Raw genomic sequence first — 22,821 nt, forward strand, 5'->3', positions numbered from 1 at the left:
TGCTAAACCACCTCAGGGCTGATCAGTGAAATGTTTTTACCTTTGCTGCATATCAGATACCCCATACTGCTGCACGGCTGTTTTATTATGCTAATTTATGACAAGTGTGTTTTTAAAAAGATTAAGGAATTATTCCAACATGCTGCTTATTTTCAGAGTATAGTTTAATGTCTAGGTACCAGCACGTGATAGAAATTTTAAGATTTAACATCTTCCTGGACTTTGAGACAGTTGGATCTACTTTTGTTTAAAGATTACATAGGAGAATGTGTTTTTTGCTAAAAGAATCAAGTAATGATGACTAAGCTGATGCCTGAGGTTAGTATGACTTTCAGCTGAACTTGTTCTGATTGGTAGGATGAATTTTTTTTTCTATTTTTGTAAAACCATACCCAAGAAATTTTAAGCTTTTTCACTTAAAGCAAAAGCTGTTAAGCATTCAGCTCTAATTCACTTGAGCAGCAAGGAGCTTCTCCCAAACTTCACCATCTGGATACTGGTGTTTCTTTACAGATTCCTCCTTCATTTCTGTTGAATAACCAGCATCCTATCAAAGACAAAAAATGGAATCATGTTAATAACCACCTAGAACAAAAGTCATTTATTTTACTTATTTCTGCTGTTCCTAGAAATGCTTCTAAATCTAAGCCAGAGGCAACTGAATTAATATTTTAAAAATAAGTTTGCAGGTTGTTTGAAATGGGGGAGAGGGACACACTTGATTGGCTGCTTCTCAGGATTAGTTAACTATTCACGCTTCCTTTGATAGTTCAACCTCTGTTGGTGAAAATGAGCCCGGATATCTTGAACAGAAGGATAAATGGCGCAGATAACACAACTGCAGTCAAAACCTTTCACTAACTTGCTAGATGGTGCCGGGTTTTTTTTTAGTTTTGTTTTGTTTTGGGCAGGAAGGGCCCAAGGAGTGCATGTTTTCAGGTCCAGCTGGTGAGGAAAGGCTGGCATGAGAGAAGCCTTGTCAGGGGCATCCTGACCTTCAGGCCTGGGGAATTTGACTAACTAAAGAGCCGTTTGTTTCTAGATATTGCAAACAGACTCGAAGGAGACAAAGCTTTGTGCTCTGGGGTCTAGCTCCTGAGAAGAGTAGGGCAGGGCTGGCAGCACCTCCTGGGGGGGGGCCTCCCTGGCCAAACTCACCTTAGGAGGCATGTAGGAAGCCTTCTTGATTATCACGGGGTACTTGAAGTGCTCGTGCAGGTGGTCGACGTATTCACACATCCTGGGAGGAAGGAATCGGGTTGGGGTAACAGTGCCTTCAGTTAGATAGTTCATGTGATGCTGTTAGGGCAAAGGGGCGAGCACCACTAAGAAAGGATGGACTCTGCCAAGGCTTGGGCTGATACCATGTATTTCTATGTAAGTCCTCAGCCTCTGGACTTCAGGTTCTTCTCTGTAAGATAAAGCAGTGTGGGGGCTTGGATGAAATGAACTGTGAAGTATCTTTTAACTTAAGGTTTTGCTACCCAAAAGGCATCAATTTAGACTTAGACGTATCTGGGATTATTTGGGTGCCTCTAGCCAAAAGATGAACAGATTAAAGTCACCAAATGAGGTCCCTTCCAGCTACACAAATGATTTAGAAGAGCACAGGTTTTAGGATCAGACCAATCTGTTCAAATTTGGTGTCAGCCACTGTCTAGTTTTGTGACTTGGGGCAAGTGACCTAACTCTACTGCCTTACTTCAGCCATTGGTTAATGAACAGCTGAGATGAGCAGGCCGTGTGTCCAGTGCTGGGGACACAAAGGAACTGGTAAGAGAGGGCCTTGTGGTTTCAATGGCCGTAGATACCAAGTGGTTGACTATAATATGTACTGTGTATAATCTATAAAGAACAGGCTACAGATGAAGAACCGGCCCCTTGGGAGAGGACAGTGGGCCTTGAAGAATGAACAGGGAAGCGGTGCTCCACACACAGGATTACAAAGCAGGTGTCAGCACACGGCATCTGTGTCTGGTGGCTGTCCCTCCTGCATGGTGGCGTTCCCAAGCAGTGAGGTCTGCTTTCAGGGAGTGGCATGAGGTTCTCACCCACTCATGGGTGGGCATAGTGCCCAGTGGGTCAGGTCTGACCCTCTTTTTTGCATCCCTCAAAACTTTGCAGGACCTGTCAAGGTTGGTTGGAGCCCCCTCCCTTGGTCCTTTAAGGAACTGAAATGAGGGGGCAAAAGCAGAACAACCTAGGAGTGTTCATTTTCTAGTTTAAAATATCTCAGGCATATTAAAACCCAGAAAGAACCATTACTTTATAGTTGAAGTCCCCATAGACCCTCACAGGTCCCATTTCTCAATCCTGAACTTGATGTTCACCTTTCCCATGCATGTCCTCATGCTTTCACTATATACTCCTAGTGATCTTTCTGCACTATCGCATTTAATTCTGGGAGGAAAGAAAGGCATAATAAAGTCGTATGTCTGCAGGTGACTGGAAGGAGATTTTCCTAATCTAAAGCTCACCTGGCGCATGTTGAGATATAAGATGGAACTAAAAGATGCAGCCAGATCCTGAAGACTCCAGTGTTGGGAAGAAATTGGACAGAAGCAGAGAGTATACATATGATGAAAGTGGGGCTTCAGAAAGTCAGAAACAGACGCTGTTTCTGGTTTCCATTTGGTTGCAGACTCTCCCCACCCCCCTTATGTACCTAGAAAACAGTAAGTCAGCTACCAGGAAACCACGCTCTAGAAGAAAAAAGACTATTCAGTAGTGGGTCTCAAACTGCCTTTGAGTTACGGGATGTGCCAGTGGCCAGGGGTCTGGCCTGGATTGAGAGAGAGTACTGAAGTTAATGCCACATCACTGACCTGTCTTTGAGGCTTGCAGAGACTGATATGAAGTCAAATATAATCAGGTGCTGCACCAGTTCACAGAGGCCAACTCCACCAGCATGCGGGCACACAGGAACTAAAAGTGAAGACAGATTTCCACTGAGTGCCAAGTAGGGCAGAGGGGGAGAAGTGAAGGAGAACCTGCGGCTTTGCTTGTTGCCTGCAGGTGATTAAATCATTTAATATTTAGGAATGAAAATCATCAAAGATTCCCTGATTAAGCCTCAATGACAGTTAGGAAAAAGTCAAAATGGGAAACTCCAGAGGGAACCAGGCAGGGAAATGGTGTTTGGTCCGCGGCCCCGCGGTGCCCTTACTGTCAAACTTTTTGGCCATCAGCAGCACTGAGAGGTTCTCGTTGACACTCCCCAGCCTGCAGCTGTCGATCTGGAGAAACTGCAGGGCTTTTGCCTGTAGGAGTTGCTTAAATATCACTCTGTTGTGGCACTGGAAATAGAATTAAAATACACCCACAGAAGAGTCAGCCTCGGCCTTCAGGATCTGTACACCTGGCACTGCGCCCATTCCAAGTCTCATTGGTGGCCTCCTGGAAGCCCGGACTGTATTCATTTTTTGTTCTCACTTGGCATGAGGTGAGCCCTGACAGGCCAGGCGGGGACCTTCTGATCACTTCATTACAGATTTGCTGGCAGAACCACATGTGTGTCACGTAAAAGTCACACCACTCGCCACCTATCAGTGCATAACTGCCACCTCAACTGGTAAGTGGGAGATGAAGCATCAGGATGAAATAAGGGGATGGCGATGAGCAGGTGGCACGGGCGACAAAACAGAAGTGTGGCAGAATGGCGCTGCTCCTTTTGCCGGGAAAGCCGAGAATCTGTTCCCTCACACAGCTCCGCTCGTGGGCCGCCTGCCGCGGGCTTTGGCAGGCGCTTGTGCTTCGTTTATAAGCACAAAAAGGGAACGCAATCATGTTTACCCAGTTTGGAAGCTGGCTTTCTTAAAACCACATGGTGCATATTAGGCCCCTGCAGCTTTAAGTTGCTGCCTTGTAAATTCCGATGAGCTACTTCGAAAAAGATAAATGACCTTAGTCATAGGAATTGTAGAAGAACGTGCAAACTCTTGACTATATGTATCTTACTCCAGACTATGAAGTGGTCTAAGGTGACCCAATTTCTAAGATTAAGAAAAATCTCCCAACTCAGAACAACACAGGTGATGTAGCCTAGCGTATGCCAGTGTCCCCAGTCAGTGGCCAGTGTGTGCTGACCCTGAGGAGACATCTCTTACCTGTTCTCCGGTGGCAACGCCAATTCCCAGGGGGACCAGTGCCTGTAAAATATAAGGCAACCTGATGTTATTTTCCTAAGTTTTTGAACTGAGACTCCTAGTGTTTAAAAATATTTAGAGCTGTTCAGCTATCTAGAGCTGAAGAAGGAAACAGCCCTGCTGTCGAGCCGTGTGAAGTTTAAGGAGCCGCAGAAGGTGGTAGAGGGGGTTGCGGGGGGGTGCACTGGGCCATCTCTGTCTGACGCCAGTACGTGTTCCATCCCACAACCAGTTCCTCCCTGATTTCTCACCCATCCGGCAGCCTTTGGTTTAAATAGGGCTACTCGTGGAGCTTGCTCTGTCAGAGGATGCAAAAATATAGGGCTCCCAGAAGTTAACACTTTCTCCTTAAGAGTGATCCACCTGGCGCTCTGGCTTATAGATCTGTGCTGTGAACCCGGCTAATGGGAGACTCTCCCTGAGAGACAGGATACTTCTCACATATTCTTACATATGAAAGGGAGAGAAGCCGGCCCGAATTCAGGTGAGTTTCCCCAGGAAGCGCCCTGGTTCAAGGGCTCTGTGGAAACGGATGGGCAGCCTTCTCATGGGGAGGCCTGACCTTGACATTAGCTAAGCAAACCTTTGCTTGTGAATCAGCCAGAGGAATCTACACTTTGTTTCAATCTGGGTGAGTAAAATATTTGAGTATCAGATTTCTGTATTTACAAAGTATGGGAATCAGGTCTGTTAACCTTTGGATTGCTGGTAGCCTTTCAACTTTTAGCAATTTACTTTCTCTAAAATAAACAGAACTGTGAAAGGGAATATAAACCCAGGAATCTTAGGATCTGTGACCACCACTCTAGCAGCAGCAGCAGGTTTTTTACCTTGGAAATGGTGGCATGCCCCAGAATGTCATCAGGGGAGGTGGGCTCCTCAATCCACAGGGGCTTGAACTCCGCCAGCTTCGCCATCCACTCCACGGCCTCGGGCACATCCCAGCGCTGGTTGGCATCCATCATCTGAAAGGAGGGAGAGACCCTTCGTGGGGAGGTGTGCCCGCTGCTGACCTTGCTGCAGGCTGTGGCTCCCAGGGAGGAAATGCTGTCACTCGGTGCCACTGACTGCTGGGGCCCAGCACACACCCATAACAAAGGGAGCCCGAGAGCAGCTACCAGGACGAACTCTGGCTCCAGATACTGTCTCAGAGGAGATGCAAGTCGCTCAGGGAGCCACTGTGAGGTCCAGAAGTGCCCTGGCCTCGGCCCAGAAGTGCTTGCTGGCCCTGGAGCTCCAGCCTGATCTACATTTAGAAACCACCCAAATACATTTGTCTTGCAGGGTTCATCATTTGTAGGAACTGTTTTATCACATTCTGAATCATGCACAGTTAATACCGAGTTTGTTCAATAGTCACTTATTGGCTATTGCCTACTATGTGTTTGGCACAATAATAAATAACCCAAACTCTACCATTAATTAGGCATCTACTCTGCTAGACATTTAATGGATTTTGTCCCATTTTATATTTATAATAACTCTATGAGGCAGTTCACATTAACCCATCTTACAGACAAGAAAACTGACATGCAGAGAAGTAACTTGCTCAAGGACGATAAGTAAATGGTGAGTTCAAATCCAGGCCTCTCGCTCTAAGGCCTGGGCCCTCTGTGTGCAGCGAGACTGCCAGGAAGCCAGGTGCTGGGTGTGCAGAGACAAGAAAGGGCCTCTCCATCCCTGATACCATCACACTTGGAGAAGTCAGACACAGAGATGGATTTCTTTAGTAGAATGTTCTGAGTGGTAAGAGGTCCCTTGTGGGACGCTGTGGGAACCAGAGGATAGTGCACCCAGAATCTATTTCTGTCATAAATTATTTAGATGAGAATGACCTTGCAAGACAAAACTAGCATTAATTCATGTATAAATAATGGGACTTTTGATCTTAGGTCCAGGACTCAAACTTCTATTTTAATATATGAAACATGCCTCCAAAAAAATATAAAAACATCTTGTGACTATTTTATGAAAATATTTTATACATAGGAGGAAATGTTTTATAAAAATACGTAGGAATGGGGCTTCCCTGGTGGCGCAGTGGTTGGGAGTCTGCCTGCCAATTCAGGGGACACGGGTTCGAGCCCTGGTCTGGGAAGATCCCACATGCCGCGGAGCAACTGGGCCCGTGAGCCACAATTACTGAGCCTGCGCGTCTGGAGCCTGTGCTCCACAACAAGAGAGGCCGCGACAGTGAGAGGCCCGCGCACCGCGATGAAGAGTGGCCCCCACTTGCCACAACTAGAGAAAGCCCTCGCACAGAAACGAAGACCCAACACAGCCATAAAAATAAAAATAATAATAATAAAAAAAAAAAATACGTAGGAATGACTGATCCTTAACATTTATCTCGGCAAAAGTTCCAGCATTTCTTGAGCAATGGCTCCCTGAGACCCACCTACCTGAAGGTGGGTTGGCAGATTTGTTAAGAAGGGGGGTTGAATGATTGACATACCGGGGGCGCCAATGGGAGACCTGTTTGCTTAGGCGCATCTGTCCTAGCACAAAGAAACAATCCCTAAACCTGATCTTACTGAATTAGTTCTGCAGAATAAAAAACTATCAATCAGCCCCCTCAGTTTTTTGTTTTTTGTTTTTTTAAAGAATTTGCCCACTCCAAGAGCTCAAAGCTGTACTTCTGACATATGGTGTTAAAATTCCCAATGTTCTTTAATCCTTGCTTGAAACAAGTTGTATTTTGGCCCTGGACAAGGCTTCTCACATACAGCTGCTTACTTCTTAGTGGCAGGGAGGTTATTTACCAGCGTCTTCTCAGGGCCGATCATGTTTCTGATGAGTCGGCATCTACGGATGTCATCCTGGAGATCAGCACCAACTTTTACCTTAAACCTATAAAATAAATTTGGTCTCATAATTTAGATCTGTCCCCTGACTTGGCAAAGACACGTAGCTTTTCTGCAGAAGTGACTGTTTCTGTCAATAATTCACAGGTCACATTTTCTAGTAAACTCTTGCCCTTTCCCAATCAATCTTCAGATGAAGCCACTCAAAAATAACCCTGTAAGTGTATCTTTTTACTCAGTATTGGGGCAGTAACTCTAAATTACCTGCTGTCCTGAAGTCCAGCAATGGACAAAGCAGCTAGATCTTTAATAACATTAACTGAGTTTTTGCTGTGCCATGAAGAGGAGTTAAGAACGGAAAAGGCATAGTCAGACTTGGCGGGTGAGCTGGCATCCTCTCCCTCACTCACCAGCCTCTCCTACACACGGACGTCAGGCTGCCGCTTTGGAGCCAGGATGGCCCAAGGTCCTCCTTTCCACAACACCCACCCTCTGTGCTGACAAAAAAGCCCCTCTCACAGCCTGTGCCATTCTCTCCCCTGTGCTCAGCACCAAATACACTAAAGATGACCTTTCTATCCTGGGTGGAAGCCTTAGCTTCTGGATGCTGGGCTTCCCATGCTCAGGGGCCTAGGAAATCTCTCCTCGGCCTTCTCTGACTCCTAGCGGTGCCTGCTCCAGCCTTTCCTGGGTACATGGAGGGAGGGAAGGTGCCAGCACTTACTGAGCACCTGCTACCAATCCCGGCTGTGCTGGTCCTTTTCAGAGACAGCAACTTTGAGGAGAACCATGAGATATTATTATTCCCATTTTATAGAGAGAAAATGAGGTTCAGAGAGGTTGAACAATTTGCCCATGGTCACACAGCAGGCAGGCACTGCAGGAGATGAAGGGAAAAGGCATGATGTTGATTCCAAATCCACCACATCCCAAGCCTCTTTCCACTGCTTCGTCCTGCCTCCATCAAGTTCTCAGTCCCCAACCCTTTACTTAGCTGAGGATTCAACCAGAATTCAGTGCCTCTCAAAGTTCAGTGGGTAGGCAAATCACCCAGGGATCTTGTTAGAATGCAGATTCTGGTGCAGCAGGTCTGGGGTGAGGCCCAAGATTCTGCACTTTTTTAAAAAAAGTTGGTCGGAGATCTTTTTTTTGGTCCTCACTTATTAAGCAACCTGTACAAATGGTTTTCTACACCTACCGCAAGCGGCAGCAGGGCACGCTAGTGCTCCTGCCCCACAGACCACACAGAGCAGCAGGAGGCGGGTGGCCAGACTGTCGTGCAGAGAGCCTGGTGACGGGTCCCAGGCACAATGTCCACCTTGAGCCGCACGGATGGACTCAGTGACCAGATCAAAAGGTGATGGTCCCTCTGTGTCCTGCACAGCTTCGGGATTCGGGGCCACTGCCCACCGTAGTTTACCCCAAGGAAACCCCAGGAGGCCCAGGGGTCCATAACCACACAGGAGAAGGACAGAAGAGAAGGCAGAGGGTTAGTCTGGAGAGGAGGTGGCCTGGGGAAGAGGGGGGCCAGGCTCTTGGGAGAACTCTGAAGAGAATCATTGCGACCAGTGGCTGGAAGTTATAGGGAAGCAAAGGGTCCGCTACATTGAAGCTCTTCTAACACTCAGAGCCTTCCAACAACGCACAAGTGCCCTACAAGCTCTCTGCCTCTGGAGGTTTTCACGTAGAAGCTGAATCAACGCTTGTTACTATAGTAAAGAGTAGATTTCCAGATCGGGGCTGGAAATCAATGATCTCTTTCAACTCTGACGTTCCAGGATTTTAACTAGACTCATATCTCGTCTTTGGAGAAAGAGCTTCAGCTGAAATTTCCCTTGTGTGTCCTTACACACCAGACTGCTCCGGGTGAATCCTGGCCTCCTTGGTGCCTTTGGATCCTGGCTCCCCTCCACCGACCAGCCTCTCTCGCTAACTGGAGAGTCAAGTTCACCCAAATAAGTTACCTGGTCCAGCCGTCCTCCAGCGCCTTGCTGCAGAGCTGTGGGGAGAGGAGCAGAGCCGTCACCACACACTCTCCTAGGTCTAAGCAGTACCTTGGCCATCTCTGATGCGGCTTCACAAACGCTACGGCTCTACCATGAACCAGAAGAACAACCGTGTGTTGAAATTCAGAGCAGAAACAGCTTAGCCAACAGAGCATGACCGCTTGGTGACTTTCTTTCCTCCTCTCTATGGGAACCATTTCATTAATGGTCACAACATTCCTCGTTGGGGAATGGAGCATTTCTGTCCCTCTTTTTAAAGCCAGGATGTTCTGTGGCATCCACACAATGAGTGGATAAAAGAGTAACAAACAGAAGCTAGTCTCCCCCCTCTCTCTCTCCCTCAGCAGCAGGCGAGCGCAGGGTGACGGGAAAGGGCAGTAAGGCAGCCAGGCGCTGACCGCCCGCCAGGGGCCACCACGTGCCGCGAGCATCACACCACGGCAGCATTCATCGGCATCCTCAAAACCCCCCGGGACAGCTATTATTTCCCCACTTCGCAGTGAGGAAACTGAGGCAGAGCACGGTTAGGGCTCACGTTGCACCATGTTATGCTGCTGCCTCTGCCCGGGAGTCGGCTTCCCCCTCCAGGGCCGAGGTGGGGCTCACCAGCTCACGGGCCCAGCGTCCACAACGGAAACGGCTTTCCTTTTGCTCACGTCCAAGGACCTCCAGGGCGAGGCCTGGGATCCTTAACAATTCAGAAAGGCTAAGAGGAAAACATGACGTCTCTCCAGAAAGCCTGTCTAGAAAACCAGGTTCAAGCGCCCACCTGCTTCAGCGTGGTGTCCGAGTAGCCCAGCCAGGCGCACGACGTGGTGTAGGCGGGGTAGCCATGCACCAGCATTTGCTCTTCTGTGGAAACACGACGCTCGTCAACATTTTGTGTTTGCGGGACCTTCAGCTTTAGACTTGCCCGTGGCTAAGGCGCTGCGCACGGAGAATCCAGCTGTTCTCCTGCCCGCCCTGAACAGGCACCCGGAGGCGGTGCGGATCCCAAGGGTGTCACACCCAGGGCCCGGGATACCCTCTGGGATGCCCTGCTGGCCAAGGCCTTGCCCGTGGCGTGCGGTGTAACCCTAAAACCAGCCTTGCTCCCAGCAGTGGCCGAAGTGAACTCTGACCTAAGAGGTCTCACCAGGAGGCCGCCGCATCTAGACTCAGCTGTCTGTCTGTGGGCCTGCTGCAGGGGGATGATGCGAACCCCTGGACGCTCAAGGACGGGGACACTCAAAAGTGCACAATGATAGCAAAAATAATGAATTTCCTCACAACCCACCTCGCTCTTTTTTCCCAACTTGACCTTTCTGCAGGATTTCTGGAAAAAATAAAAAGCATTATCACTCTTTCAGACAACAAAGCACTCGGCCCCGTTGCTTCCATATTAGAATGGACCAGAAAGCTCCCAGTTCCTGGGCATGACTCACCATAGGCTTCCTCCTCTGTCAGGACGTCGGTGATGTACCTAAAATCTAGGCAGGATACCAGCTTCCTGGGGTCCTGGCAGCAAGATAGCAGGTAGGAAAGGCCCACATCAATTCACAAGTGGATTATGTTTCTAAGAATCTGCTGGACATGGGCTTATTCTGTCCGGGAAAGGACCTTTGGGTCCCCTTCTCCTCCCTCCCCGAAGTCGGGGCTTTGGCCTCACTGGGGAGGCCCACATTCTCGGCTGGGTCTCTGGCGAGACCTCCCCACCCCAATCTAAGTCAGTCAGTTTGGAAGCAGGTTGTACTGTGACCAATAGTACTCTGCTGTAACCCTTAAATATCATAAAAGCTCTCAATGCTGAGATTCTGCTTCTTTTAAGACCACTGGCACTGAAACAGGGAACAGGATCCAAAAGAATGAAAAGTCCACAGGGGGGATTTCAGGCACCTTCCTAGTGGCCCCAAATCATTCAGTTCTGGGGGCCACCTCCAGCACCCCTCTGAGAGGCCAACCTTGAGCCTGCAGGTGGCTCAAGAGGTCCACGTCCTTCCCCTTCAGATGGCGCCCCCATGCCACCCGCAACCATGTCAGAGAGATGATGTTACAGCCTCTCGTTTTCACTTTCCTCCAGAGAAGGGACAACGTCTGCTGGCCCAACAGTCTTCAAGGCCATGGTTCTTTGTTTTTTCTTTATTTCTTTTTTTTTTTAGTAAATTTATTTATTTATTTATTTTTGGCTGTGTTGGGTCTTCGTTGCCGCGTGTGGGCTTTCTCTAGCTGCGGTGAGTCGGGGCTACTCTTCGTTGTGGTTGGTGTGTGGGCTTCTCATTGCGGTGGCTTCTCTTGTTGTGGAACACAGGCTCTAGGGCACACGGGCTCAGTAGTTGTGGCTCGCGGGCTCTAGAGCGCAGGCTCAGTAGTTGTGGCGCACGGGCTTAGTTGCTCTGCGGCATGTGGGATCTTCCCGGACCAGGGCTCGAACCTGTGTCCCCTGCATTGGCAGGCGGATTCTTAACCACTGCGCCACCAGGGAAGTCCCAGGACCTTCGTTTGTTAACCACCAGATTTTCAGCAACCATCTAAGGGATCGCCCCGAGCCAGATGATGCTCAGAGAGGTTAAGCGGCATGCTCAAGGTCACACAGCCAGGAAGTGGTGGAGTCCAGATTCAAAGTCAGGTCTGCCTGGGTCTGAAGTTCACTCCCCTTAACCTGCCCAGAGGTTTTTCCTCCTTGGCAGCCAGGTGCTCATCCCTGATATCAACAGGTCAGGGAGAAAGGAAACGGCAGGGGCACATCTTTAGAATTCACCGTGGGCTCTTTCCTCAAGAGTCTGATCTGCCATTTGCTCTTGGAGTCAAAGTGACCAGATAATATTTTAATAATAACATCTTGCTCGTCAGAGTTTGTAAGGCACTTTTCTCAATTGGTCTTTAAACCAATTCTATGGAGTTTCTAGAGAAGTTATGATTATCCCCTTTTCACAGTTAGGAAATGGAAACTCAAGAATTTGTATTGCACGTGTAAGCAAGTGCCACAGTGGGGGAGGCGGGACCATCGGACCTCCTTGCCTGCATGAGCACAGCTCTTTGTTACTTCAAATACAAGAAAAAGAATATTAGACTTGGGACTTCCCTGGTGGTCCAGTGGTATAGAATCCGTCCTGCAATGCAGGGGACGCGGGTTTAATCCCTAGTTGGGGAACTAAGATCTCACATGCCGCGGGGCAACTAAGCCCGTGCGCCACAACTACTGAGCCCACATGCTCTGGAGCCCGCGAGCCACAACTAGAGAGAAGCCCGCATGCCACAACTGGAGAGAGAAAAGACCCACATGCCACAACTGGAGAGAGAAAAGACCCCCACGCCACAACTGGAGAGAGAACCCACACGCCGCAACAAAGAGCCCGCGTGCGGCAAAGAAAGATCCCGCGTGCCACAACTAAAGACCCGACGCAGCCAAAAAAAAAAAAAGAATATTAGACTTTACTGGGTTTTGTTTGATCAGCACTACAGTGATTGATCCAGAGACAGTGCTGAATGTATTTACTGATTATCAAAAGGCAAGCAATCCATGAAATCCATTTCATTTACAGAAACAATGAGAATATTAAAGAATTTACTTACCATGTCAACAAGTAACTTCCACAGAGGCTTGAAGAAAAGAAAAGATTTGTAAAATGTGTGAAGTACCCAAAACGTGTGAAGTACCCACTTGTTTTCTGACAGTAAATGCACTAGTGGCGAATTCCCACTATCAGACTAACACCTGCCTGCCTGCCCACCGGCTCACGCTGCCTCCCAGCCCCTTGCCTCTGCCACCCCTTCTTGCTCAGCCCTTTCTAACCTACTCCGACAACAACCTGACTGTGGCCAGTACCTCTCAGCGGAGACGAATAATCAAACAATTCTCCATATGTCACTTGGGAGCCTGCTGTGCTTTTGCCTTTGCTCGTAGAGGAAGTGTTTGTGCTGCAGGGTCACAGAGGTGCTGCCTGGAGGATTACCTTTCCCTCCTGCTTGGCCCACAGGTCCCACACAGCATTGAGAACGGCCGCCGTGGCCAGATGCACCACACCCTTCTCGGGACCGATCTGGTTAGGAAGCAAAACACACCAGCACTTCTTAGAAAAGAAAAAGATATTTAGGTCTTCTAGCCAGGGACACGTTTCATGAATTAAAAGGCAGGGCTTCCCCGGTGGCGCAGTGGTTGAGAGTCTGCCTGCCAATGCAGGGGACACGGGTTCGAGCCCGGGTCTGGGAAGATCCCACATGCCGCGGAGCAACTGGGCCCGTGAGCCACAATTACTGAGCCTGCGCGTCTGGAGCCTGTGCTCCGCACCAAGAGAGGCCACGATAGTGAGAGACCCGCGCGTCGCAATGAAGAGCGGCCCCCGCTTGCCGCAACTAGAGAAAGCCCTCGCACAGAAACGAAGACCCAACACAGCCATAAAAATAAATAAAAATAAATTAAAAAAAAAAAAAAAAAAAAAAGGCAGCGATGGAAACTCACTTAGAGGGTAAGCTCTTTTTCAATAGTTTCTAACCTATAGAAGATTTGCAAGAATAGCACAAAGAACTCCTGTATATTTCTCTCTCTCTCTTTGTATATACATATATACACACATATACACATATGTGCAGAAAAATAAAATATATAATATAAACTTATTTTACTGAGTAATTTGAGAGTAAGTTGCAAATATCATACCCTAAGTACTTCAGAATGTAGCTCCTAAAAACAAGGACATTCTCTTACATGACCATAGAACAAGGATCAAATTCAGGGAATATAACATTGATAGAATACTATTACCTACAAAGACAGTCCATAATCAAATTTCACCAATTGTCCCAATAATGTACTTTCTTGTATTCACATATTGCATTTAGCTGACATGTCACTTTAGTCTCTCTTTATCTGAAGCAAATTTTCTTCTTTTTAAAAATGATATCAATATTCTTAAAGAGTACAGGCCAGTTGACTTACACAATGCTCCTCCATCTGGGTTGGTCTGCAGCCCCATCATGATTAGACTGCAACATTGCCACCACATTTTTTTGTTAGGGCTATTATCTTTTAGCGCTTGGGTAAGTCAGTATCCTTTAGGCTTCCCCACTGTGTGGTTACCATTTCCCTTTCTAAGTAAGGAGATTAATATTGCCCCCAAGTTTTAGCATCCATTGGTGATTCTTGCCTCAATCAATTACAGGTATGGTTGTAATATGGTAGTTTTCTAATGTTACCATTCCTGTTATATTAGTGTGTATTCGATTATAATGACAAAGTTTCCCTTGTTGGTTGGTTGTTTGCTATCTGAATGGACTCATGGTGTCTTAGGTTATTCAGTGACTTATACGCATCACCACCACATTTATTTTGATGCTTGAATTGTCCCAGATTCGACCAGTGGGAACTCCTTCGAGGGGATGCTTTAAAAGCAAGTTTCATTTGGTTGGCAGAAGTTAAGAATGAAATCCGAGGCAATGTGGACAATGTGCCTTTCTCTGTGCATGGACAGGAGACTGAGCACTTAGGAAAAGACACAGCTGATGTCAGGAGACATCGGCAAGGTCTCGGCTGCTGGACTGACCTTACTGTGATAAAATCCTCTCTCTAGAACCTCATTTTCTTCATGCTTTGAACTTAGGGTTCAAATATAGCCCTATACACATAAAGGTGCTCTGGTCTTTCTCTTCTTAACCTTTGACCTTCTCTTACATTTGTCCTTAATAACCTCCTCCCACAACTTCAATTCTACTCACATTATGTCTCCCTTAAAAAGGTTGTCCATTCAGCACTTTATCCTCTAGAGGGTCTAGACCACTTCTTCCCATCCAGGGAGCAGAGATGAGGTCCATAAGGGCAGAGATAGCTCTCAGGATCCAAATATGTCCAGATTCAAGTCTTACAGAAAGGAACAGATTACCTCAAAATACTGATTGTCCAAATGGTTCAAGCCCTAATTTATCTGAATAAAATGTTTTACCTTAAAATTATAAACCTGTGTCTATTTTCACAAATGCTGCAATCAAAGGACATGAGACCTGAGTTATTTATAGAAGTGTTTTACAAAACAGGTGCCTTACCCATCTGAGCTGCCCGTCGCTCGTGAGCTGTCTGTAGAAGCCTCTGAAATCACCAACAATGTCCCCGAGGTCCTTGTTAAGCAGGTGGGGGGCCAGGGCATTCACAGCACAGACAACTATTAAAGGGGATTTAATTCTTGTTTAGTTTTGGTGTAAATAAATTAAGACACGCAAGCACCACAAACAATCTAATGTGGGCATTAATGAAAATAATTTTAAATACAAAAGGTACATGCCTTTAAAAATTGCCCCAAATATGTCTTCTATGGTAGTCATAACTAATAGCACACACTAATAGCACACAATAGAATAGCTGTTAATCTATATACTGAGCTTAATTTCTGAAAAGAGCAAACCCATTTTGATTGGCAGAGCCATAGATCTGAAAGTTTAAATCATGTTCCCAAATCATTTTCCTGTTCACTTTGTAAAGTGTCCATATGTCAGCTTCAAAACCAAACCTTGCTAATTCATTGTTCCTAAGGAATAAGACTCTGACTTATAGAATTTTTTTTAAAAATGCCTTTTCATCATTGTCAAGTGTAGAAAGTATCTTGAATTCACAGCATAACTCTATTAAAAATGAAATGAATTTGCAATTAGCTTAATACATGTAAAATGTTAAACTACATGAAAACACTTTTCATAAACGTTAAATTTCTTACCATTGACTTGTGATAGACTACAGTTTTCATAACTAATTTCAAGGTTAATCTTCATTTGGGTCAGCATTACCATCAATTACTTATTTTTGGTGTTCTACTTAAAAAAGACTTTATTGTGTTATTTCAGATGAACAAGTAAAGTAACAAACTGTATGGGAAAGATCCTTCTATCCTTTGCTCAGTCTATGTGTAAATGGCCAAAATAATCAAACCAAGTCATCAACTTAGCCCTAAAGCAATGAATTTATTATTAAAAATTTTGATCGACTTTTGTTTGGTATAGCCACTGCTTCAATATTAAAATTCTCACATCATTTCACAAGATAGTTGTAGAGGCACAGTTTTACTATCAGTCAGATCTTAGGAGAAAGATGTTTTGCAAGTATTTAAAACATGTTCTTAGGATATGCTTGGCCTCTATGTGACACAGCCCTCAGATGACTCGCACTGGCTCTCACACAGAGCATTTAGGGCTGATCCACACCTTCCGTGTTCTCTAGGGCTTTTGTTAATGGAATGCAGACTGATTCCAGTTCAGGTACTCATTCCCTAGAACTGTGAGAAGACAGAGTGCTCCCCACTCCTTGATGGTTGGTGCTCTTGGATTAAAGACATCTGAAGAGTAAGTCAGCGACTCAGAGAGTCCGTATCATTATCTGCATCAAACCTCTGATCTACTGAGATGGTTGCTGAAAACCACGGACTGTTCACATCACAAAGCAAACACATTTAACTAATGTTGAGGATGGGCTCATCTTTCAGCTCTAAGAGAAGCGCAAGCAACACTAATACATTCACCTAGAGGATGTGGATTCTCCTTGCTCAAACTGAGGCCACTGCAGGAAGTTTACTAAAATTTGGTGCCTTCCATAGAAATTTGGGCGGTGGTGGTCTGACTCCAGTGTGGAGAACAGTCTGCTTCAGGTGTGCATGTCTGAAGCGATGGGTGGGAAATCTGTCTGGAAACACTCAGCCTTGAAGGCAGCTCCGTGCTGACTGAGGCCAGGGTTCTCTCCTGTGACTACATCTGTCCAGGACTCACTTCTTGGGACCTCCTGCCCAGGAGGGACAAGTCAGTAAAGGCTATGGAGGACCGTGGGTCTGAGCTCTCATGCTGGCAAGAACCGTTATGGCCATTTTTTCTCTTTAAAAATTATGCTTTTTTCACCTCTTTTTCTTTTCCTATTAAAAGAAACTATATTGGTCTCATTTATACATAAAAAATCAACCATAACTTTCCCCACTCTCTCACATATAGGCGCTTCACAGTAATGAGGAAAGCATTGTTTTCTTTCTGTTTTCTTGGATCATAAAAGATGATTAGGTAAGTAGGCTGATAAAGGCTGCAGAAGAACCGTGATGAGCTAACGGAATTTTTTTCAACTTTAATTTGAACACCACGTAACACGTTCAGTGAGACGGCAGTGGCAGTGAGTCACCTGAAAAATGCAACAAGGTTAAAATTAAAATGGGTTCCGTCATGCTGTGGTCTGAAACAGGCGGAAGCCACCTCCATCACCACAAAAGAGCCATTTGTTCCAGGCACAGAGAGATGGAAATTGATTTCTCCTGCTCGAGGCATCCATTGGGACAGTGTGGGGAGGAGAGGGGAGGGGTCAGGGAGGTCCCCACACAGTGAACTCAGCAGCACATCTGTCCCAGGGACCACATGACGGTGCAGCGTCCCTCCACTGCGGGCCCAGTTCCAGGTCCTGGCTGTTAACAGAGAGTGGTTCTCATGGCTTGTCCCAGAACACATCATGTAAGCTTGCTGAGTTTTGTACAAACTTTGGGGAACGCCCCGTATGGTTGGAGAAAGCAGCTTCATAAAGTGCTCAACTTACACCAGAGAATTAAAGTTGCAGGAGAAGCTGATACACAGCTCAGCAACCTGTGGGGGTCAGCGGTCACTGCCTGGGGGGAAACATCAACAGTGAATAGTTGACTTAGGGGGAGGGGGTCAGGGAATCATTGCCAAGGTGCCTCCTTCTGACCAGCCAATTCCTAGTTACCCCTCAAGGCTCATCTCAAAACCTCACCGTTGCTTTGAAGCCATCCTGACCCTCCTGGACAATGAACTAACCTTCTTTCCATGTAGCTTGTACTCAAAAAAAAAAAAAAAATAGTCCTTCTCGCACTGCACTAATTGATTCTTTTATGTCTGTCTCCCTGAGAAGTTTGTGCTTTCCGTCTCCTTGTACGTGGGACTCTGTCCCCTTTCTCTCTCTCTTTGTAAAGTCATTTCTGCAGCGCCTGGCAGAGCGCCTAGCACACAGGAGCACACAGGAGGCGTCTGCGGAAGGTCCAGCTGACAGATGACTGGATGATAGCCCTGGGAGGAGCTGGAACAGCCTGATGGCATCCACGTAACGCTCAAGAAAGGTTCCCTTGTCCTACACACACACACACACACACATACACACACACACACACACACCTTTTATCTGCTCAGTGATACTAAAATCGTTCAGTGGGTCAAGACTTTTCTTCTACAACTAGGCAAGGGCTGACAGTACAAATATCCATGAGGGAGGTATCGCATCACCACCAAAGTTAGAGAATCTATTTCCTCCCTTCCTGGACCCTCACCCTTCAACCTATCATAATTTGGCTTCAGCTCCTAATGAGCCATTGAAATTGATCTGCCAGAGGTCTTCTTTTTGTACATATTGAATTTTGTACACTGTGCGTGCATTAAAAAAAACAATTATGCATTTTAAAAAAAAACAAGCAAATAATTTGTATGTAAATATTCTGGAGATAAAGCACTCCAGGCAGTCAGGACTAACCGAGAGGCTGTCTGGGCCTCAGTTTCCTTATCTCCAAACATGTGGACGCTCAAGACCGCTGAGCCCTCATCCAGCTCTGAGAAAAAGACAGGCTTTACTCACGGCTCAATGTGCATTCTTCACTATCTGCTCTTCCAGATGAGAGTTCTGAAACTGGGCAGGACCTACAGCCTTTTCTGCCCAGAAAAGCAGTGATCTTGAAACCAACTCGGTGTGGAATATTCAGAAAAGCAAGTAGACTCTGTGCACACAACAATAAGCCTTGTTCTGTGAATGCATGCCTGCCTACGTCATGTCCCTCACTCACTCACGCAGTTCAGGTCCTCAAAGCTCTGCAGAGAAATCGGCTGAGATTCAAGGATTCACCTGCAGTCTATGGATGACTACAAGGAGAGAAGCCAAATTCTGCTATTTAAAAATTTATCCCAATGAAATAAACCATCAAACACTGTTTTTACTCACTTCAAGCAGTGTAAATATGGAGGAAAATAAGGTCAGAACTGGAATGTAAATGAAACTTAAGCATTCTAGAACCTCAAGGGATGTTCAACTCACCAACTTCAGTGCCTTTCCCCAGAGTGAAGGTGATTCCGTAGCCCTTGAGTCCATCTTCCGCATCCGTCTCCAAGACAACGTAGGCAGCTGAGTAGTCAGGGTCTGTGTGCTGCAGGGGAAATGCTCCCCCCAAATCCGCAAACGTGAGAAATCCCCAAATAAACCCGGGAATGACGTCACGTAAGAACAGAAAACACCAACAAGAGTTCCCATCAGAGGGAACTGTTCATGTTCCCCAAAGGAAACACAGGAGCTCTGAGTGGACAAAAGGAATGTCCTCCTGAAGGATGGCAGTTGGACTTGAGGTGAGAGTGAAGATCCAGGAATGAGATCTGGGAGTCTTTGACATAAAAGTGGTCACTGAAGCCATGAACACAGAGGGGGTCTTAATGGGAGTGTGTGATGAGACAGGAAAGGCATTGAGGCCTGAGCCTTGAGAGGGAAGAAGGGGGTCAGTATAGGAAGGAGCAGCCAGAAAGGCAAGTGGTCAGCGAGGGAGGTGGGGGGGAGCAGACAGCAAGAAATGTAGACCAGGGTGAAGGACACTGGAAGCAGAAATAGAAAGGGCAGTTCCAAGAGAAGGAAGGAGACACAGGTCGACTTCAGGTTAAGGAGGAAGTAGATGTATGGGATGGAGGCAACAGGCATGGACCAGTAATCTAGGGTTCGGTGGGGAAGGGACAGAAACGGCGTGGAGAGGTGTAAGGGCCAAGTAAAGACTATTCCAAAGTGGGAAGCCCTGTCCATGTGGATGGAGAGGGGCCACTAGAAAAGGAGAGACTGAAAATGAAAAGGGAACAGGCCCTGGCAGTCAGGAAAGGTGGGCATGGGGACACAGGCATAAGTCAGTTCTGGAGAAGGACATGCCTTACAGAATAAAGGGAAAGATGAGAGGGATGGCTGGAGGCTGATGTGCAGAGATGGGGCCAAGGGCGCATTAGTCTTCAGTCTTTGTGGTGACACAGTGGCACAGGACTGGGTGGCAGAGGCGGGAGAGAGTGGTTTGGACAGCAGCTCCCGGGAGCTCAGCAGACAACGGGGAATGGAGAGGAAAAGTATGGCTGGGACAAGACATGGAAGCAACCTAAGTGTCCATCGACAGACGAATGGATAAAGAAGATGTGGTACATATATACAATGGAATATTACTCAGCTGTAAAAAAGAATGAAGTAATGTCATTTGCAGCAACATGGATGGACCTAGAGATTATCACACGAAGTGAAGTAAGTCAGACAGAGAAAGACAAATACCATACGATATCACTTATATGTGGAATCTAAAATATGACACAAATGGACTTTACAAAACAGAAACAGAGTCACAGACATAGACTACAAACTTATGCTTACCAAAGGAGAAGGCGGGTAGGGATAAATTAGGAGTTTAGAATTAACATATACAAACTACTATATATAAAATAGATAAACAAGAAGTATTTACTGTATAGCAGAAGGAACTATATTCAATATCTAATATAAACTATAATGGAAAAGAAAAAAAGAAGTCTGGCTGGGAAGTGGCAGGCTCAGCTGGAGCTGGGCTCTCTGGAACTGTAGTGAGCGCCTGGATAAGCGCTGGTAAGATCACCGCAGGCCTGAGGGCTCCACGTTTCTTAAAAGGCTGGTAAGAAATCGTAACTGGAACCCACTGCTTGAACAAATATGGGGAACAGTTTCAGGGCTCCTTCATGAAAATACCCTACTTGTGATCAGGAAGGCTCGCTCTGCTGCTAAGTGCTGAGGGAGCTGAACTGCTGAGTGCTGTGTGCCGTGAGGGTGGGGGGAGCAATCCTCAGAGTCATGGCAGTACTGCTGAGGACTGACAAGCAGACTTTCGATTAAGAAGGCACTTGGGGGGAGTTCCCTGGTGGTCCAGTGGTTAGGACTCTGCGCTTCCACTGCAGGGGGCACAAGTTAGATCCCCTAAGATCCTGCATGCCTCGGGGTGGCCAAATAAATAAGTTAATTAATTAATTAATTAACTAAAAGGAAGGCACTTGGAAATCAGCATACAACACACACCATATCTCTGGGAGATAATAATACTTCAGTATTTATGAGCTTGCAATACAGGTGTCAGATAATAATCTCTCCTGACCCAGAGGTCATAAACCACTCAGGCCAGAGACAAATTCCATTTCCTAAATTATTCCACGGTAAGCCAGCAATCTTAACACTTCACAAATTCAAGGAAGAGAAAAGTGGAGGTCAGCGCTCTTCTGCTTCAGTTTCTTCATATGTAAACACTAATTACAGCCACAGTTATTGCCAGCCTTCTCTGTGTCAGGCTCTCTACACACATCTCATTTACATGTATGAAGCAGACACTGTTATACCCATTTTACAGATGAGAAAACCCAGGCCTGGAGAGATTGTGTGGTTTCCCCACAGCTGCTACACCTCAGAGGGGCAGAGGCGATAGCACATGATCAGGTATTTGAATTTTACAAGTCAGTAAAATTTCAAACATTTGTTTGGAGATCCACAGAGGATTGCCCAGTGGGTGTGTTTTGTCATTTACCATAACATCATATAAGAAAGGACAAATAAGGCTTTTTAAAAGCAGGAAGAACCTAATCTCAGAATAAAGGACATTCTTTTAAGTAACTTTAGCACTTTTTAACAAGAGGCCATTTCAGGTACACAAAGAGCACAGGGAATGTAATAAACATCAGTGTGCCCTCCACCTAGCTTAAGAGGCAAAACTTTACAGTGTGAATGAAAGTCCTTGGGTACCCATTCCCCTCCCTCCATACAAGTAACAGATAATCATTATCCTAACACGGATGTTTCACACATTCATTACATACCCTGCAACTTTGTTTTTCCAGTGTGCCACGTGTGAGTGGGCCGGGAGGGGCAGTGAGGATCCAGTGGGGACAGGACTGGAGGAGACCCTGCACAGGACTCATATTTGGGAACCACTGCACTAGAAGGTGGTGGTGGCGTGGGGTGTCCCGCTAACACTCTCAGGGAGCAAAAATGCCCTTCAGTGCTTACTTTACTGCATCTCCAAAGGCTGACACCTACTTAACTCTTTACGTGACACATCCTCTATAATCATGTTTTCAGGTAACTTCATGAGAGCCCCCTCTCACACGACCCAGTTACTGCGAGTTTGTTCGTCTGGTTTTCCAGCCAGACTGTGACTCCTTCACTTCACAGATGGGCCTCTTGGGTTAGGAGCTTTTCCAGGTCACACAGCAAGCTGTGGCGGAAGCAGGATCACCACCTAAAACACCCTGCCCGGGGCTTCCTGGTCTCCTTCTGGTTGAGAAGCTAGCGCTGTGTTTTAGAGTTTCACTGGTGGGAACCTAACAACATCGTTTTGCAAATACGATTCGCATTTCCAGCAAAATGAGAATTGTAAACGTAAAAACAGGAAATACTAAACGTCAGCAAAGAAAGGAACAGTAAGAAAAAAGAAAAAAACCTAGAAGGGTGGAGAGTCTCTAGATACCTTCATTCCCCTTCCTGACCTCTCCACTTACAAAAGGAACGGTTCCAAGGTTGGGAACCTTCCTGGGGTCCGTGGGGTGCCCTGCGCCTAAAGGGCCCAGCGTAGGCGGGGCGGGAGGGCACCGGCGGTCAGGCAGCGCTTACCATAGCGTCCGAGCCGTGGCCCCCGAGCGACGTGGGGAAGCGCACGTCGCGGACCGAGAGCCGAGAGATCCTGCCGCGCACCATGTCGCCCGCACCCCGGGGCCGCCAACTCTGCGGGACACCCTCTGCACAGAGGCGGTGTGTGCAGAGCCCGGCACGGTGGGCGCTGATTGGCCGCGCGGCCCGGAGGCGTGGCCGCGCTCGAGAACTTGGCGAACTTTGCCAACTTGGCCCGACTG

At 46.9% G+C, this 22,821-nt stretch overlaps 1 protein-coding gene and 1 long non-coding RNA gene across 7 annotated transcripts; one reads left to right on the forward strand and one right to left on the reverse strand.

Moving 5' to 3' along the window:
- Positions 1–146: 146 nt before the first annotated feature.
- ENOSF1 (enolase superfamily member 1) lies at positions 147–22,724 on the reverse strand. Of its 6 annotated transcripts, XM_082418716.1 has the most exons (17): positions 22,583–22,722; positions 18,980–19,088; positions 14,971–15,086; positions 12,888–12,974; positions 12,508–12,534; positions 10,380–10,452; positions 10,232–10,270; positions 9,725–9,807; positions 8,914–8,948; positions 6,908–6,995; positions 4,976–5,110; positions 4,107–4,148; positions 3,167–3,296; positions 2,826–2,925; positions 2,478–2,525; positions 1,159–1,240; positions 147–547 (listed from the first exon to the last, which is right to left on the reverse strand). In XM_082418716.1, the coding sequence occupies exons 1-17, from the start codon at positions 22,664–22,666 to the stop codon at positions 446–448; spliced, it is 1,380 nt and encodes a 459-aa protein (XP_082274842.1). In that variant the 5' UTR covers positions 22,667–22,722; the 3' UTR covers positions 147–445. The 6 variants fall into 6 exon arrangements, with proteins under 6 accessions (XP_082274842.1, XP_082274843.1, XP_082274844.1 ...); XM_082418717.1 differs by lacking the exon at positions 2,478–2,525 and having other exon boundaries at positions 22,583–22,720; XM_082418718.1 differs by lacking the exons at positions 12,508–12,534; positions 12,888–12,974 and having other exon boundaries at positions 22,583–22,723.
- LOC309640284 lies at positions 12,981–13,554 on the forward strand. Its single transcript, XR_014252161.1, has 2 exons — positions 12,981–13,064; positions 13,376–13,554. It is a non-coding gene; the product is annotated as an uncharacterized lncRNA (long non-coding RNA).
- Positions 22,725–22,821: the final 97 nt, after the last annotated feature.

The sequence above is a fragment of the Balaenoptera physalus genome (assembly GCF_965194825.1).
Source record: "Balaenoptera physalus genome assembly, chromosome: 12".
Lineage (NCBI taxonomy): Eukaryota > Metazoa > Chordata > Mammalia > Artiodactyla > Balaenopteridae > Balaenoptera > Balaenoptera physalus.

What these genes read in the sequence shown, in the direction of transcription:
- ENOSF1 (XM_082418716.1), bottom strand. Translation starts at nt 22,666, where the DNA reads ATGGTGCGCGGCAGGATCTCTCGGCTCTCGGTCCGCGACGTGCGCTTC. An exon ending in GGGGAAAGGCACTGAAGTTG is followed by an intron (nt 15,087 to 18,979) that starts GTGAGTTGAACA and finishes CCCCTTTAATAG; the next exon opens with TTGTCTGTGCTGTGAATGCC. An exon ending in GGGCCAAGCAGGAGGGAAAG is followed by an intron (nt 12,535 to 12,887) that starts GTAATCCTCCAG and finishes CTTTTCTTCAAG; the next exon opens with CCTCTGTGGAAGTTACTTGT.